The sequence below is a fragment of the Phyllopteryx taeniolatus genome, chromosome 21 (genome assembly GCF_024500385.1).
Source record: "Phyllopteryx taeniolatus isolate TA_2022b chromosome 21, UOR_Ptae_1.2, whole genome shotgun sequence".
Taxonomy (NCBI): Eukaryota; Metazoa; Chordata; class Actinopteri; order Syngnathiformes; family Syngnathidae; genus Phyllopteryx; species Phyllopteryx taeniolatus.
The window spans coordinates 10591686-10609216 of NC_084522.1; the positions used below are offsets into that span (position 1 = coordinate 10591686).

Sequence of the window (17531 nt, forward strand, 5' to 3'; positions counted from 1 at the left end):
GTCACATCTTTGAGTTTGGTCGAAAATTACACACAGTGTCCTTTTTAATTCCTCATGTTCAATTTGGGAATGCTTAGTTGCATATGCAGAGGTAAGTGACAAGGAGCGAGCGTTGGGTCTTTCATTGATGTGCTGACCAAAAGTTGTATTTGGTTCAAGAAAGTAGGTGAATAATCAAACTATTTCATTTGTGACAGCAAACCATCATTTATTAAAAAGCTGGTAGATGCGATTTAAAAGCTTTAGCTCGCTTTGATCAATCGGTTCATCATTGCCAATATTATTGTCAATAGGATAGCAACCCTTATTGAGGAGATAACTGATATATAGGAGGTGTTTTATAGGCCAAAATAACATTGACCTCCCACACACTCACTTGAAAAAACACACACCAAATACCTCTCACTGGCACCCCAAAACTCTCACGCTCAACCAAACCCTCACATATGAAAAATTCCCAGAATCATCCCAAAATTCTCACACAGACCCCCCCAAAAAACAACCTTTAACACACACCCAAAAATCTCTCAGGACACCTTAAAAGTCACACGTACAACAACATACCTCCATCGCACACTTAAAAAACTCATATACATTGCAACAAAAAACCTGTTGCACACACACACAAAACAACTCTCATAGACACTACAAAATACACATCTACCAAAACCCTCTCACAATTACGAACTCTCACACCCACAAATCTCTCACTCTCCTCCAAAAACCTTTTCACACCACACCAAAGAAACTAAATCACAACGGAAAACCTCTCTCACACCAAATAAAACCCTCTCACATTCAACCCAAAAATCTCACGCACCACAAAAACCTCTTGACATGCACCAAAAAAACTCTCTCATAAACCTCGCTGCCCCAACTCCCCCCCAAAAACCCCTCTCACACACCCAATGAATATGTTATTTTTGGCCTATGCTGCACCTCATAGGTCTAATATATTGTATCTTGTAGAATATTTCTTACCAGTCAGATCTATTTTATCTGGAAGAAGAAATTGAGAAAATGTGTAACATTTGTCAAATGTCCTCAGTCACATCCTTGTGTGTGTTGCCTGTGGTGGCAGGGTGACACAATGCAGATTAAGGGTGACACTGCCTAAATGTTTGCAGATGAGGCATTGCAATATCTAATCACTGCGGTAACAAGGGTCACGCTGCTGGGCCAGTGGGCCAACTTCCCCAAGGCACTCTTAGAACTTTTTTTTTTACTGTTTACTTCAGCGTGTGTGTGTATGTGTGTGTGTGTGTGTGTGCCCTCAATTGTCCCAAGCAGCGGTTACCCGAGGGGTAAGAGTGTTTGGATGCTATTCTTCCAAACTCAACTTCATGCAACCTTCTCCTCGTTGACCTCATCTTAATTCACACCGTCACAGTGGCAGCAAGGGGAGGAAAGTGGCCACTTCCTGGTGCACAACAACTGTGTCATTCTAGTACCTTCCGTCATTCCATTTGTTCATTTGTATTATTCAAATTAATTTTGATCAGCATTTCATACATTTTCTTCTTAGCACAGTGTAGTCTCCAAATTGAAATGCCACTGTAAGACAATTCAGAATTTGACCAAAAGTGTCTGGAAAAATACGCCACACAATTTAAAAAGCAGCACCGTTGAAATATTGTCATGCATGATTTCCACATTCACAAGACTTCATCTCATGGATGAACTTTTGCGTTCTCTTTTTTCCCGCCATTTTCAGAAGGTTACCAGGTGCATAAGGAGAAGGGTGATGATAAAATTGAACATAGTCATACATAGGAAAGGCATCCATGTGCATTTATCCTGGCTACACAGTACAATAAGGCAGAGTCAACGGTAAGCCAACCATATTGAACGGGATTTTGTTCGACCTCAGAGGTTTCACTGTCTTCCTGTCTTCCTTTTTCATGTGAGCTGGAGTCCATCCCAGCTGACTTTGACCAAGAGGCAGGGTACACGCTGGACTGGTCCGTCAGTCAATCACAGGGCACATATAGTCAAACAATCATGGACCTTCATATTCACACATATGGACGATTTGCAGTCTTCGTTGAAGCGACCATGAGTGTATTGCGAATGTGGCTGGAAGCCAGATCACCCAGAGAGAATCCCAACACGGGGAGAACATGCAAACACCACACAGGCAGGCCCAGAGCCTCCGAAGTACCAAAACATCTTAGTTCAAAGTTGTTGTTTTTTTTCTACAGGAAAGGAATACTGTTCAACAGACAGAATACCCATGATGCCAACAGACAGAATACCCATGATGCCATCACACCACCTAATCTCCCCTGATTTCATCACTATCCCATATTTGCATGGCATCTGCAAATTGCCATAATGTAATAGCACTATAGTCTGTTTAATATTGGACTTTACAAAAACATAATGACATAATTAAATAAAAGCCTTCCATTATCCTCACATTTTTTGCTTCAATTCAACGGACATTGTGCTGCTACTTCTGGTATGTGGCCCTTGGCTACCTCGGGGCAGTTTCATACAGGCATACGGCTATACATGGAGATGGTCAAAGCTCCTAAACTACAGTAATATCAGTCATTTTCAAAGAGGATAAAGAATATATGCCTGTGAGTATTGTTATATTGTCTGTCTGCATGTGTTGAAGCACCGTTTGTGTTCAAATATCCGTTGCTTAAAGCGTTACTACACCGTCGCATTTATGCTATTTGTTAGTCTGTCCATGGCGTATTACATTGTTTGTTATGTGGTTCTTTGAAATACATAACGTGTATTTCTCTTTGTTTTGCGTTCAGTTCGACAGTGACCTTCAACTGGGGTGGCATTAAAAAGCTTGAAGCCCCCTTTTTTTTTTTTTTTTTTTAAGAATCTGACAAACTGCTGCTTGTTGTAAAGCGAGATGAACTGAGTTCACTACCACCATTCAGGGCTCGTATATCACATTTTTGCCTTCAAGTCAAAGCAAACAAAAGTGGCTGTATCTTAAAAAATTTGCAAGTCGGGTCACTCGCATCTCAAGGCACCGCTATATTACGTTTAAATTGGTGGTTTCGTTTTTGTTGTTGTTGTTGTTGTTCATTCTTCTTCCCTTAAAAGCAGCACAATACATCTCATTGCTCCCTCCCTCAGCATTTTCACAGTTGCATTTACACGGTAAAATAACAACCATGCGGAGATAAGAAAGATCAATGTTTCACTTTTCCAAACTGTGCAAATAAACCTGCCTTTCATCCGTTTTGGAAATTCCACCTAAAACATTATGGGGATACTGTGGGCAGGACTACCACAAATCTTCAGGGAATGGCGCAAGAAAATATTTCCTGGAATTTGGGGGCCTACTAAACCCCAGCCAGCCGCAGCTCGTTTTGAGCTTAAATGTTAGCTCTTTTTGAGATAACACAGGTAGGTTTTTTTTTTCTTTCGCTTCAGTGAGTCATCATGAGAGCTGAAAGGAAAACAATAAATGATGATGAAGATGACAAGGGTTGAGTGATGGGGAAGAAAGAGAAAATAAAGGAAAGAGGTAGTAAGCGAGCGCTTTTCAAACGGTGAGTTATTTGTCTGTCTTGATGTGATGATGAGCAGGACCACTTCCTCTGGCTCAGGTTTCAGTGTACCAATATGCGCTAAGGGGAGGGTCTACATCCTGTGCCAACTCCTCACAATGGGGCCCTCAAATTTGTTACTAAGTAGTAAAGAACATGAAAGAAAGCAGAACCAATGCATATAAGCATTAAAAAAAAACATTCTTTCACAAATATGGACACTTTTGGGATGGATTTGGATTTGGATGCAGGTGCTGCTCTTACTTACTGTATATACTGCCTTAGTGGTGGGTTGCTTATTGATAAGCACTACGCTGCACTATAGTCTAAAAAAAAGTCTTCACCGTAAACCTGCATGACACACACGCACAGACACATAAACACACATGCCATCACCATCTCAATGTTTATGTGTCCCTCCTTGCATTTATATGAGCTTTTGGTCTCAAGGGACTTTTTGCTTTCTTTAAGGTGGTGTTACTTTACACTTTTCCTGCTGTCCCATGTCTGCACTTTGTGCATATGTGTGTGTAGGTGAGTTTGGGACTAACTTACCAGACTGTTTTATAAGGTCATGTAAAAAAAAAAAAAAAAGACAGAAAAAGACTCATTAGATGGCAAATGCCCGCGCTGTAAAACTCGCAAAACAGCTGTACAACCAGATGATAAGTTATTAATATCCTTGACAATAGAACATACAATTTCAGTAAAAATACTCATCACTGAGAATGTTGTTGGCCAGCGTTAATCATTGAATCAGCAATACTTTGTTTCCCAAGAGTTGCGGGAGCTTTTCCTTTGTCTGGTGTGGTTTTCTTTGTTTTTCAAGGCCCATTCACCCACCACCACCTCACTATTAAGTGAATATTGAGGCACACTGGGTGTTTTTGTATTTGTGTGCTGAGGTAAACATGGAGGAGTTTAGAGAGGAGGAGGAAATTAGAGGAGAAATGAGAGAAGGAGATGATATGGCAGATATTAGGAGGAAAATAGTGTGGAGAGGAGGGGATTTGAGGCTGGGAGCAAGAAAGGCAGAAAAGATGGCAACATATTAAAGAAGGATTAAGGAAGGAGAAATATAGAGTGTGGTTAAAGAAAGAGAGAGACCACCCTACACTGAAGACCAGAGGGAAGGCTCTAGTTCTCTCCCAGTGTACTGTAGCTTCCCTTGGACCAACGGTGAGCTGCTGGAGTTGCCGAGTTGCCCCCTCCCTCACTACCCAAATGCAGACTCGCTCGTGAACGGCTCCCTCGCAACGCCAATAAACTGTTAACTGCATTCAAGAGAGAAAACCCACAAAACTTTACATAACACCGGATGATGCAAACAGTCAGTGGAAACACTCTGAATCATTTTTTTTTTTCACATCAGCACAATTTTTTTTCTCGTGCCGGTCAATGGACCAGACTAAGCACACAAAGTGCTCTCTTTATGTTCCAAATAAAACAACATCACAATGTGTTGAATCTCCTAATAGAGCATTTCAGTGAGCCCACGAGTGATTGTGTAAGATAAACACGGAAATCAACCCCTATCCCCCCACATCAATAGAACCCATAAAGTCCCGCACTTTCAGGCAAAATAAGATATTCAAACAGCTTAAATCCATTAAAGGAGCGTTGTGTAAGGCACAGTAAATTAAGTTAGGAGAAAGAGCCTATGTGTTTTAAAGAGTCATGCTCGTCTTTGATAAAGCTTGTATGTTTATATTCCTAAAGCTGAGCCACTGTGATATTGTCTGGTATGTGGAGGCTTGGAAGAGGCTCGTGTTTAACTCAATCTGCAAGATAAACAGCCCCCGAGCAGGGCAACGAAGAGGCTTCATGTATGTTCATTCCCATCATTTGCCTGCCTATCATCTTCTTTTTCTCTCTTGGACCTTGTCTCATTCATCGCACGTCCTAATCGGACAATTCTGAGTCAGGCACACCTCTGCCTGTCCACTGAATAGTGACTTTGTGGAGGTAGATGGTCGTCACTCCTGGTCCAGCTGGGGGTCGCCGCAGTGTGGGCGACAGGGTTACTTTCAGAGGCCACAGGTCAGGGATGATGGGTGCAGTTGGCACCGCCCTCAGGAAATGTGTGTGAGTTGTCATTATGGTGGTGGGCTAACTGGGAATGTGCATTAACTTCTGCTGTGTCACTTCCCTGTTCCGTTGCCCCTGCCTGTTTTATAAAGCCCCCGAAGCAATCATGGCACTTAATTAGGACTGCAACACTGAAATCCTGCTTTTATTACACAACAAACTGAGACAAACCTTTTCATTACCTTTTTCATTGTAGTGGAACCTCTAGCATCTAGAGTCTTCCACTCGAGAGTCTTGCCATCTTGTGGCATCATGGTACCAATGATCTATGTTGAAGTGAGTTGAGGAGTTTTATTAAGACAAAAGTATTGCTTTGCCCCCATCTCGTGGATCTATATGCAAATTCAAAACTTTTTCGGAGCGTCAATTGCCGACATTCTCTGTTCACGGCAGAACTCGAGGGTTCACTGTATTTGAAAATAAAAGGAAACTACTCACTCACCCTTTGGTCAAGCGTGGCAGGCTTGTAGCGTTGAAGGAAGTGGAGTTGCTTCATGCATTACACTTCTTAACTGTCAAGTGTGGAAAAGAAGTCATCCACTGTATAATAAAATGCATTAAATCACTAGAATAAATTGTACTCACCGTTAATTTGGATGGCGCTTGAAGGATGCAAGCATGATTATCTTCGGCTTCTTCCTCTCTACTTCTTTTATTATTGGTTTGAAGACTTAGTGGCCATATTCTACTGAGCAGCCGAGACAGGAACAACAAGTACAGCTTTTGCATAATGTTCTATTTTTTTTTTTGCCTAAGTAAGTTCTATTCCAAATCCTATGGTTAGGAATCACATTTTTCATCTTTGCCATCACTAGTACCTTTCTGTGTTGGCATTGAAAAAGCCAAAGAAAAAGCAACTTATTATAGATGTGCCGTAATGTTGTATGATATACCGTAAGTCTAACGTGATATCATGGATGACGGCGGTTCAACGTCTCAAGTTATGTGTGACTTTAGACAAATATTGGGAGTGTACAACTTCAGGGGAATTTAATTTCCACTGTGTAAAAATGTAATCCAGAAACAGCCAAGGCCTGTGAGTTTTGTCGGCTCTAAAATCAAGTTCAGCAGCAACATACACATTCATCCCGATGCAAATCATGTGTGCTTATTCCGTAAACATCAAGCCGCATTATGCATGTTTTCCAGGAAATTGTAGTTGAAATTGTACCTTGAAACAAACCGACTGTGTCTTAAAATAACTCTTTAACCTTCTTTCCTGTGCCCATGATTGCCATAACTGTGTATTGGCTATTGCAGGATTGCAGCGACATGCAAAACAGAGCCCTGAGGTAAAGTTTGTTGATTTCAGACGGGAAACAAAAGCTGCAAGACGCAAATAAAAAGAGACCACATGCACACTAACGTAAACTTGGGCACACACACACACACACGCATTCACGCACACACACACACACACACACCACTTTAAGATGACATGAAACACAGATAATTAGCTCTAATGGAGACCAGTCCTGCATGCAAAATAAGTGTGTGTGTTTTTGTGTGTGTGCGTGTGTGTCTGTGTGTGTGCGTGTGCGTGTGTGTGTGCGAGTGAACCCAACCCCCCTCAGCTTGTCTTGTGGTGTTGAGGGTTAATGTAAACCAGGGCTTGTTACCGTGTTATGGAAAACTTCAAAAAGAGGTGAACGTGACGTAGACAAAAAGCTAAAGGAAGTCGGGGAGATAAGACATGTAAGCCTGTGCCGGGGTGGTGAAACAGCCCAACAAACAGCATAGCGAAGAAGTTCATTTTTACTGAGATTCACAGCTTGACATGTTCAAAATAAATGCGGACTGCACCTTTGACGTTCACATCAATTTAAGGACAGCAAATCCAAAGCAGGCCAATTGAAATTTTGATTAATGGCTGGGAGACAGTGTGTGTTTCAGCCATCAAAGAGCCTGTATCAGTGCTCTGTTAAATCCAGATAGCCAGATGCCTTCACACTGATAACAACCAGTCATCCCTTTACCTTCTCATGTCAAAGGGGGCTAAGGCGCAAGAGCTTTCGTTGTTTCTCCCCCTGTGGAATGTATTTCCCTCTTTGGTAGGTGTGAGAAATCGTCCTATATGTGAGCCGTTGCCTCTGTTTGTGTGTATGAATGCGTGTGTGTTTGGAAGCCTCGGAGAAGACATTCCTGTATGTCAAGGCAACAGCCTCAAGTTTAAGATAACACTGCTACGGTGAGCTACGGGTGGGAATGGATTCCCTCCAGTGGCGGGCAAAGGGCCTGAGGTCAGAGCTGATGGCTTTTCCTTCTGCACGCAACCGACAATGCAAAAATGCACCAATGCTCCCATTATCATCCCTCAACTATTCTATAGAGAGTTACAAGTCAGTTTGTCTCTATTGTGTCCCCTAAATTCTCAGCTTGATAGCTAACTCCGTCATATAGGCGTGAGCCTGTTTTTTCTTACGGTCAGATTTTTTTGCAACATGATTACAACCAGAATGACTTCCCTCCCTCCCATAAATCAGGGGTCACCAACGTGGTGCCAGAGGCCACCAGGTAGGTCCCAAGAACCCCATGAGTAGCCCGCAGGCCTGTTCTAACAATAGCTCACCAGCGACCTTTTTTTTTTGTGTTGCTATTCTAAAAAAATAATAATCATATTAAATACCGACACTTACCAGTGCGCTGCATCTAACTTCTTTGTTGCTATTCTCTTTTAAATCACACTGCATAGGTGTGAGTAATTATTTTTTTAACTCAGTATAGGTCAAAGGTTGGTATTGCACGCATTACCAAACCATAGCATTCGTGGAACGACAATGAGTTGATTTGCCTCCAAATATTTTGAGCAAATTTGTAATTTCAAGAAGTGTGTATCAAACCAGTAGGCCTTTGCATTAATCAGTACCCAAGAAGTAGCTCTCAGTTTCTAAAATGTTGCTAAAGGTTGGATGTAATATATATATATATATACATTGTTTTGAACACTCAAACCAATAACATGTATTGAAGATGTAAACACAGACAATTTAATTAAAGTGAAAATAAATGTCTTCTAAATTTGCCACAACACAGAGAAGAGTGTTGTTAACAACCCTGCCAAATTTGAATGACAAAAAAAACAAATCACCAAGTATATAAAATGAGGCTTCAAAGTGTAAGTGAGTAAAATAGAATACTCAAACGAATATATAGACTGACGAAGTATTGGTTTCATGATCAATATAAATTTTCTGTGGATGGTGCATCGCTAGCGAGCTTCTTTATTTGTGATGGCAGGTATGACTCGTACCCACCTCCTTAGCTGTGAATGTTCTTGAGGATAACTGCAAAAGCACCTGCGGGAGTCTCCCATGCTGACCTGTGACGCGGCGCACATCTGGGAATATCGTGCATGCTTCCCACTGCTCCACAGTCATTCTCTTCAAACAGCCCACCAGCTAATTAACGGCGTTCCCAGATCCCCGAGTGCAAGAAATAACTGCAGAATAATCCAGAGGTATGAGATGTTTTCTTTCACCCCCTCCACTGTGGCTTAGTTAACTGGGGATTCTGCTACAACAAAAGTAAATAAACTCTCTTGATTAACTGGAAAAGGCTAAAGCCAAGGGAAATGACTTTGTTGTTATACTTTCAGGTGAGTTTCAGGAGTGTTTAACACACTTAATTGTTTCAGACATCAACAGTTTATTCTGGTTTGGGAACAACTGAATGAATACTTCCCAGAAAGTTACTTTTATTTGTTTATTACCAAATATTTACAATGTTCAGAATGTGCAGACTACAGATCAATTCAGCATTCTGTGATACCCCAAAATAAATATCTCAAACTTTATTTGATTGGGGAAAATGGATTTCTCACCAGTAGAAAAATAAATACAAATAATCCATTTGCTGTGAAACATTGTCACGAGGAATGTAAAAGGAATTGTGTTGTTTCTCTCGTTTCAAAACAGAGCAAGTTCCTCTGAACTGATTTTGTTTTTACAACATTCATAAAGTCGCAGTGGTCTCTCTTCATATCCGTCTTGTCCTATAAGTGCTCCCTTGCAAACACAACAGTCCCTGCAACGGGAAATATCGCACATCCCGCTCTCCTCGCAGGAATGAAGCTCAGCAGCTGGGCCTCAGCTGCACTATGGTTCAGTTTTGTTAGGAGAATTGGACTGAGCCACTAGTTCTTCAAAGTGGATCATCTGTCAAAGAAAGATTGCTGTCAATAAGAAGAAAACACAAGGCAGACACATAGATACTTGGGATTGACAAATAAAGACATGTTTCTAATCTAATGGCATGGTAAACACTTCTTCACTCTAAAGGAACATTTCAAAATATTATGTGCATTGACTCGTCAAGGGTGCATGTTTCAAACTTTTGTGCTTAAGGCAGTGACGTACAAGGGGGGTTGGTGGGTATTAAAACTGGTCTTTCGATGCAGGCCAACCATAGATTAAAAATAAGTAAACCATGAAAAGTTAATTTTAATAATAAAATAAATCAATCATGTTGTAATTGTATTTTTCAAACAATTTCATTATAGTAATTAACCAACTAATGAATTAAATATTTCATTAATAGTGAATGTGTTTATTCTACTAGCGTTTCTTTTCTTTTTTTTTACTTCCAATAAATGAGTTCACCAATTATGTATCAAGATCAAGAAATAATAATAAAAATAACCAATATAAACAAATATGGGAGGAAATGGCTAAATCAACGCATTAAGTATTGCAGGACTCTTGAAAATGTAAATGAGAGTTGGGCCGGATGAAAGACTGGAACGGCCCACACGTGGCCCGCGGCCCATCCTTTGCTCACCGCTGTTTTAGCTTTCGTGAGCTCAATTTGAATCCCAATCGCATGGCACAAAAGCCGCAGGAAATAAATGTAACGGGTTTTCCAATGTGAAGGGTCCGAATTTGAACATCTACTGTATTTGCGGTTGCGCGTAAAAGTTGTCATTGAGAGAGGAACTCCACTTTACCATGTTGCCCCATCCAGTGGAGCCCCACTAGAGGCTTGCGGTCGACACGGAGCAGGCGTCCCCCATCCTCCACACCGAGAAGGCGTAGCTGAGACGTTCGTGCGCCACGTAGCTGCAGCTGGACCCCCGCGCGTCCAACTCGTCGCTCTGCAGAACTTGGCACAGGAAGTCGATGTAGCGGGCGGCCAGCTTGAGCGTCTGTATTTTGCTGAGTTTGTCCGACGGCAGCGTGGGGATGATCTTCCGTAGCGACGTGAAGGCCTCGTTGAGCGACTGCGTGCGTTGGCGCTCTCGGATGTTGGCCATGACGCGCTGGTTCTGCAGATCGTCGATGGAGCGAGCGGGGCTGCTGCTGGCCTCGCTGCTTTCGCTTCCCACGCTGCCGCCGCCGCCGCCGCCGCCGCCGCCGCCGCCGCCGCCGCTAGTGGCAGCACCGCCTCCACGCCCGCAGCTCTTTCTGCATCTTTTCTTGGGAATCTCCACGTCCAGTTCGTCCGCGCCCCTGCGCGCCGCCGCCCGCCGCTTCCTGGCGCCCCTCCTCGGTAGCTGCCGCTCGGTCTCCTCCTCACTGTTCCCCGCACTGTCCATTGGGGAGGAGTCGTCTTCCCGCATTCTCCAAAGCCGTTTCCAGATGCCCTATAACCAGCTGCCCCTCTTAATTCCAGTCCACAAACACCACATGTGACCCCCCAAAAATACAAATCAAATAAAAAGAGTGGCCTGTGCTGATTCTATAGCAAATGCGGTGAGCACGGTGGAGAGGGAGAGGTGTCTCCCACTCTCTTATAGTGGGGAGCGAGATGGAGGATTTTGGGAAGTGCTGTGATTGGGTGGGGATGGGTGTAACATAATACCACTGCAGGAATAACTTGTGTTAATATCAGAGGAAGAGTATTAAAAAAAAATGGGGAGGGGGTGCTGGTGTTTTTGTAAGTTGTGCACAAGATATTTTTGTGGGCGTTTTCTTATATGAGGAGATGTCGGCATAGTAATATTGTCCATGACTGACGCTTTGGGCTCACTTTATAGTCATTTTTTTTGTACTATCCTGAACCAGTTCTAAAAACATAGTTTGTTTATGTTGTTTATTTTTATGCTATAAATTTACGTTCTTGTCTTTTCTCTGTATATATTTTATTAATCTCCACACTTGCTGCTGCTTGGTAAAAGATAAGATAATATAAGATAAAAAGGTAGCCAAATGAGTTTCAAAAAGATCAGTCGAGTTGAAAAGCGCAAAAATAAGGATACAGTATGGAGTCGAGTTTGATCATTATAACTTTTAGACTTGAAGTTACAGTATATTCTAATCTAGTTCAAATAGGTAAATTAAAAATGAGAGTATCAGAATTTAAATTGACCCCCCCCCCCTCCATGTGTTAAATGTGTTTAAAAATCCTTACTTATGCCTTGTACCAGCTCTAGTACACTACTTAAGAAAAACAGTTTAATCATTATATTAGTGTTCAAATACATCCTTACTTTCTATACTTTTCATATCCCTTCTCTATTCCAACTTTTCCATTATTATCATTACCCCTATAGTGAGAAGTGACACCCTCCAGTTGCAACGTGGTTCCTTGCCCTGAAGAGTTACTGTACAATATACAGCACCCTGATGACTCCATTATAACATTTAAAAAAGAAAGATATTCTTCATTCATAGCCTTATTTAAGAGAATTGTTTGACGTTGTTGACTAGAAGAATGATTCTTGGCAAAAAAAAACAAACAAAAAAAAAAACAGCGCCTCCAGAAAAAACACATGCTAAGGTGTATTTTTTTCATTTGAGAAAAAAAATGTTTTTGTACTTAAGTACATTTTAGACTACTTTTTTTTTAAATTTTTTTTTTTAAACTATGACTTAAAGAGCAGCCAGGAGTCAGGACTTATACCCATGCAGTCTTTAAATATACTTTTACTGACAAAGTGTGAGAACTTTTGCCTCTTCTGCACAAAAAAAAAAAAAAAAAAAAAGTACAGTACAATACAGTATGTTCTCAAGTTGCACGGTCCGCATTACATTTGAAGACAGGACACCTATAGTGATGATGCAGCTTTTTCTGCAGTCCATCAAGTCTTTCAATGCCTTACAGTAACGACTCTCTTCCAGTCTAGACACATAGACGTGAACAGTGGTGAGGGCAAAAAATAAACCCAGTGCAACACAGGAGGTTGCAAACAGCGGGAGGCCTCAGCTCGATCGTAACCAGACCGACGTGTTTATTTTCCCGTCAGCGGCCCCGCGCTGAGGTATGCGCTTAAATGGGTCTGACCCCCGCGGGGACCTCGACACCGCGGCTCAGGTTTAAAAGACGCCCCGTCCCGGGGAGCTCTCGGGGCGGATCCGTGCTCGCAGCGGGGTCGCAAAGGAGATGGACGGACCCGGGCGTTAAGCAAACACTAGAGGTGATGAAGAAGTGAATGAGGGTCTGAATTTTTTTTAGGGGTGAAAATAATAGAATCCAAAAAAGAAACAAGATATCGACAAGTCTGGAAGTGGCGACTTGTGATGCAGAAAGAAAAAAAAAATAGGCTCGTCCTGACGAAGTGGATCGCCCACAGGGAGAGTCGCAACATGCAGGCTTGCGTCAGCCAATTTACACCTCAGTGTCAAAGATAATATTCAGCCTGGATTTGTGATGCAAATCCCACTTTGCACCTGATACGGACAATGAGTCTCTCATTGACAGGCAGTCAAACTTTCAGCGTTGTTTTTATTTTGTCCTTTCTCACACAGGTGAGATTTTTACGTGTTCCTCTCTCCAAGGTGCTGAAACCCCCCCCCCCCCACCTGCCTGACTTGCCAATATGACGCCTCACCTGCTACGCATTTGCACATTTCACCCATTTTCTATGCGTCTAATAGCGGGTGAGTTGGAGCCTAACCCGGCTGACTTGGAGTGAAAGGTGGGGTGCGTACACATATGGACAAACGAGCATTCACGCTCACATTTGATGAACAATTTGGAGTCTTCAATCAACCTAACATGCACGTTTTTGTGCTTTTGTTTTTTGGAATGTGGGAGGAAGCATGTAAATTCCACACAGGAAGGTCGAGCCCAGAACCCCTCGACCGTGAGGTAGACGTGCTGGCATTCATAAAATAAAGCTAAATGTGATCATACAGGTCGAATGTAATATGATCGACACTGAGACACTTCATTAGGTACACATGCACAATGGAATGCAATGGAATAAAACCTTATTTAGCTAACTGGGAGGGACAATATTTACTAGTGCATTTTAACACCACAGCCACGTTATTATTATTGGTATTTTGTATATATTTTTTCTGACATAAAAAGATGATACTGGTTGATTGAGTTGAGATTTGCAAGTGTATTAATTCAACTTTTAAGTTGAAATTTCCACCAGTACAAAACTGCACATAGCTGCATTCTAACATCTCGAGTATGAGGCTCAAAAAAATGTTAGAACCGTTTCGCAATGCAGTGCATCACTAAAGAGACTACAACCACAATATAGGAAACATGTTGGATTAATACCATTTAGTATCAATCCAATTTGAACATTATTCTTATTTTCCAATTGGATCAATGTGCAGGTGTACCTAATATTGGGACCAGTGAGTGACTATCCTCTTAAACCGTCATTTACACAGCGAAAATATCATTGATGTGAAGTATTTGGTCATCTTGCGACTGAGAAAACTTCTTTTTAACTTTACAGACAAATCCTCAGGCTGTTGAAGTCAGTGATGTAAAATCGTGGAGTACTGGCTAATGGGTCAGATAGTGAACATCATGTGTTCTCCAACAGATCCTTCATGAAGGAGATGTAGACGATGGCCAGCCGCAGCGTCTCGATGCGGGAGAGTCTCTTCTCGTAGGCGAAAGTTGGCACTTTTTTCCTGAGTGCGTCGAACGCCTCGTTCAGACTAAACATCCGCTTCCGCTCCCGCACATTCGCCGCCTGTCGCTGTACCACCGTGATGATCCTCCTCCGCTTGGACCTGCGGGGTCGTCGTCCTCCTCTCCCTCCCTGGCCGCTCCCCAGATGATCGTCCGTGCACATCGTGTGCTCCGGGCTCCAGGACGTGTCGCTGGATGGGCTATCATCCACCTGCTGCTTCTGCTGGAAATCCATCAGGTTGACATCACTGACAAAGTGGATCAAGGTGGAGTCCAATAGGCGACTCTGCATCTCCATCTCCAAGTCCAAAAGTTTCACAAATAAGACCCTTTTATATATGTCCGTTATAGCAAGGAAGAGAGCATCTCTTACAAGTGAAACCAGCTTTTGTCTGAATCCGGATGGAGCACGACAGGGTGAGATCCTATTTGGCTTCTGTCCAAAAGGCCTTATCCTGATCTTTCAAAGGGTGACCTGCATGTGGCACCCAACGTGCCCATGCCCAAGCCTCTCCAAGTGATGCGATGTCCTCCTGGAGGCCATTCAAGACCTTCTGAAGAACAGGAGTCTCTTGACCGGAGGGTCACACAGTCGTATTTGCACTTTCCCTTCTTCCTTGCAGGCTAAATAACCACACTGTTTATCACTTAGAGAGCCCCAGGAGAAGACCAAATAGAACATTCCCTAACAGTCACCACACAGCAAAAGGCTTTCTGTTGCAAATTAGAGCAAATAACTGTCAGTTCCCATGGCAGAGGAGAGTCCACATTGCAGGGGGTGCTGAAAGGTCCTCCAACGTGTATTTGCATCCCCCGAAGTGCATGCTTGGTCATAATCCATCGATAAATGAATGCGTTTTGTGTGTTTCACATCATGTTTTCCCGCAATAGAAATGTCAAAGCGATTAGCACATTTTGAAAAAAAACGATTGCAATTTGTCTTGAAGCCCATCCATCCATTTTCTGAAGCATTTGTTGTGGTTATTCTTGGGCGAGAACGGTGAGTCATAATCAATAACTTTAACGTTATTGGCAGACTCGCGCTGGAATTCGACGCCCTACCCCGCATGTCACAAACGCAAATGCATTGGTGCCCCAAACCGGAAGTGATGTCATAGAATGAGCCGAGCAGATATAAACAAAAAGTATACATACAGTACAGTATTCCAACTTTTGGGACACCCTGTGTTTTAAGCATACGTTTTTATGATTTTTATTACATAATATCTATTCATACAGTGTTACAATACAATATTACAGGTATACACAACTCAATTAATAATTATTCAATTCTATTAGATAAGCAATCTGTATCACAATATGTACACTTTTTAAAATTTATTTGAATTGTTTTTTGTCAGTTCACAACATAATCTATTAACTGCTGAATACATTAATTACTGTACCTAGTATACAGTGGTGTCCATTTAAATTTGTTTCAATGACTTACTATTACAAGTCGTGCCATGTAATATACTATTATACAATAGACTATCCACTATGACATTTTTGTCTTAAATAGACAACGTCATAGCACTAAATCGTTATGATAAGAATTACAGGTATATTCTGCTATAATTTTACAAGCTCGCTACAGTAAATTGTTATTTGGAGATTTGATCCAGTTAATAAATGAGATGGTTAAAGGAAAGCATCCAGAGATATGAACTAATGTGAGTGTTTATCTTGTATACACTCACACAACTGGATTGTCATCTTCTCTCTCCATTGCCTCTCTGGTTTTCGGTCGGGCAGATAAACATGATGGGACATTCCGCCGGTCGTCATGGAAACGCTGAGAAAGAGCAGCTGGGCGGTAGAATATGAGGTAATCTCACCCTGGGGCTGCTGGGTAAATATTGGTCTTAAATAAGGAGTAAAGCCCCCAAAAGAGGCGCACAAACACACCTACAGGGGTTTATCCCAGTTTTGTCTGAGTGGAAACACACAGGACAGACCTTCACACAGACAGACTCATAATAAGCCGTTTCCTGCTCTCTGATGTTACTACTGGTCGAACAGTGTGAAATCAGTGATGACTTTTTGCCGGGACTAAATGTTTGTGGAAGTAAACATTGGCCGTCTGACACATACAAACTAAGAGTGGGACTTGAAAGCTTGTGATGACATCTGGGGCGTAAGCAAAACATGGAAAAACGGCATATTCGAAGACAGATTTAAACATTTCATGAGAAATAGAACATTCTGAACATGCCTTGTCGCAGCGAAGGGAGCACTTAACACTAAATCCCTCTTTTATTGGATGTTAGTCATACACCGTACATCACGTCGAACAGTAAAATGTGAGTGACAGACTTGGGAGGAAGAGAATTAAGGCACTCTGTGTTGGAAAGTCAAGCTCCACTGAATTAACTTCATTGTAGAAGTTGTATTTTAGTCATTTTTATGAATAACAAGGTCACATGCCCGAGCAACAAGACCCTACAAATTTATCTACTGACCCCCTCTGGTGCTGTCTTCACTAATGCAGCCAGAATTTACATGATCAAGAATCCTGTAATATGTTGCATGTTGCATTAATTTGCATTTTTCACCTGATGTACAATAGAGCTGGTCCATCTCTCCATTTTAAAAATTAAATCTGTATACTATACACTTTTTAATTGTTGTAGAGGTGTAAAAAAAAAAAAAAAAAAACTACTGTTATTGTAATATATATATATATATATATATATATATATATATATATATATAGATAGATAGATAGATAGATAGATAGATAGATAGATAGATAGATAGATAGATAGATAGATAGATAGATAGATAGATAGATAGATAGATAGTAACAGTCAAACTCTATTCCTTAAAGTCCCTGTTAACTGAAAATAATTGTCTTCTACATTTGACACCACAGAGAAGATTGTTGTTAACGACTTGAATGTTAAAAAAAATGACAAAAATATAAAATGAGGCCTCCTCACAAAAAAAAAAAAAACGACACTGAGCTGTTCTGCATATTGTGGCATTCAGGGAAGATAAATTTTTTTTTGGGGTGTAGCCTAAGCTAACTAGCTGACTGCATGCTGTAGTGGTAGAAATGGACCAATTGATAATAACTAAATGAGTAAGTAATATAAGTACATA

The 17531-nt window shown here is 41.6% G+C and overlaps 2 protein-coding genes across 2 annotated transcripts; both read right to left on the reverse strand.

The window, feature by feature from the left end:
- Positions 1 to 9234: 9234 nt before the first annotated feature.
- twist1a (twist family bHLH transcription factor 1a) lies at positions 9235 to 11326 on the reverse strand. The gene is made up of 2 exons (XM_061759798.1): positions 10552 to 11326; positions 9235 to 9763 (listed from the first exon to the last, which is right to left on the reverse strand). The coding sequence occupies exon 1, from the start codon at positions 11161 to 11163 to the stop codon at positions 10579 to 10581; it is 585 nt and encodes a 194-aa protein (XP_061615782.1). The 5' UTR covers positions 11164 to 11326; the 3' UTR covers positions 9235 to 9763; positions 10552 to 10578.
- Positions 11327 to 14316: 2990 nt separating this feature from the next.
- Positions 14317 to 14724, reverse strand: LOC133470746 (fer3-like protein). The gene has a single exon (XM_061759504.1). The coding sequence runs from the start codon at positions 14722 to 14724 to the stop codon at positions 14317 to 14319; it is 408 nt and encodes a 135-aa protein (XP_061615488.1).
- Between the last annotated feature and the right edge of the window lie 2807 nt (positions 14725 to 17531).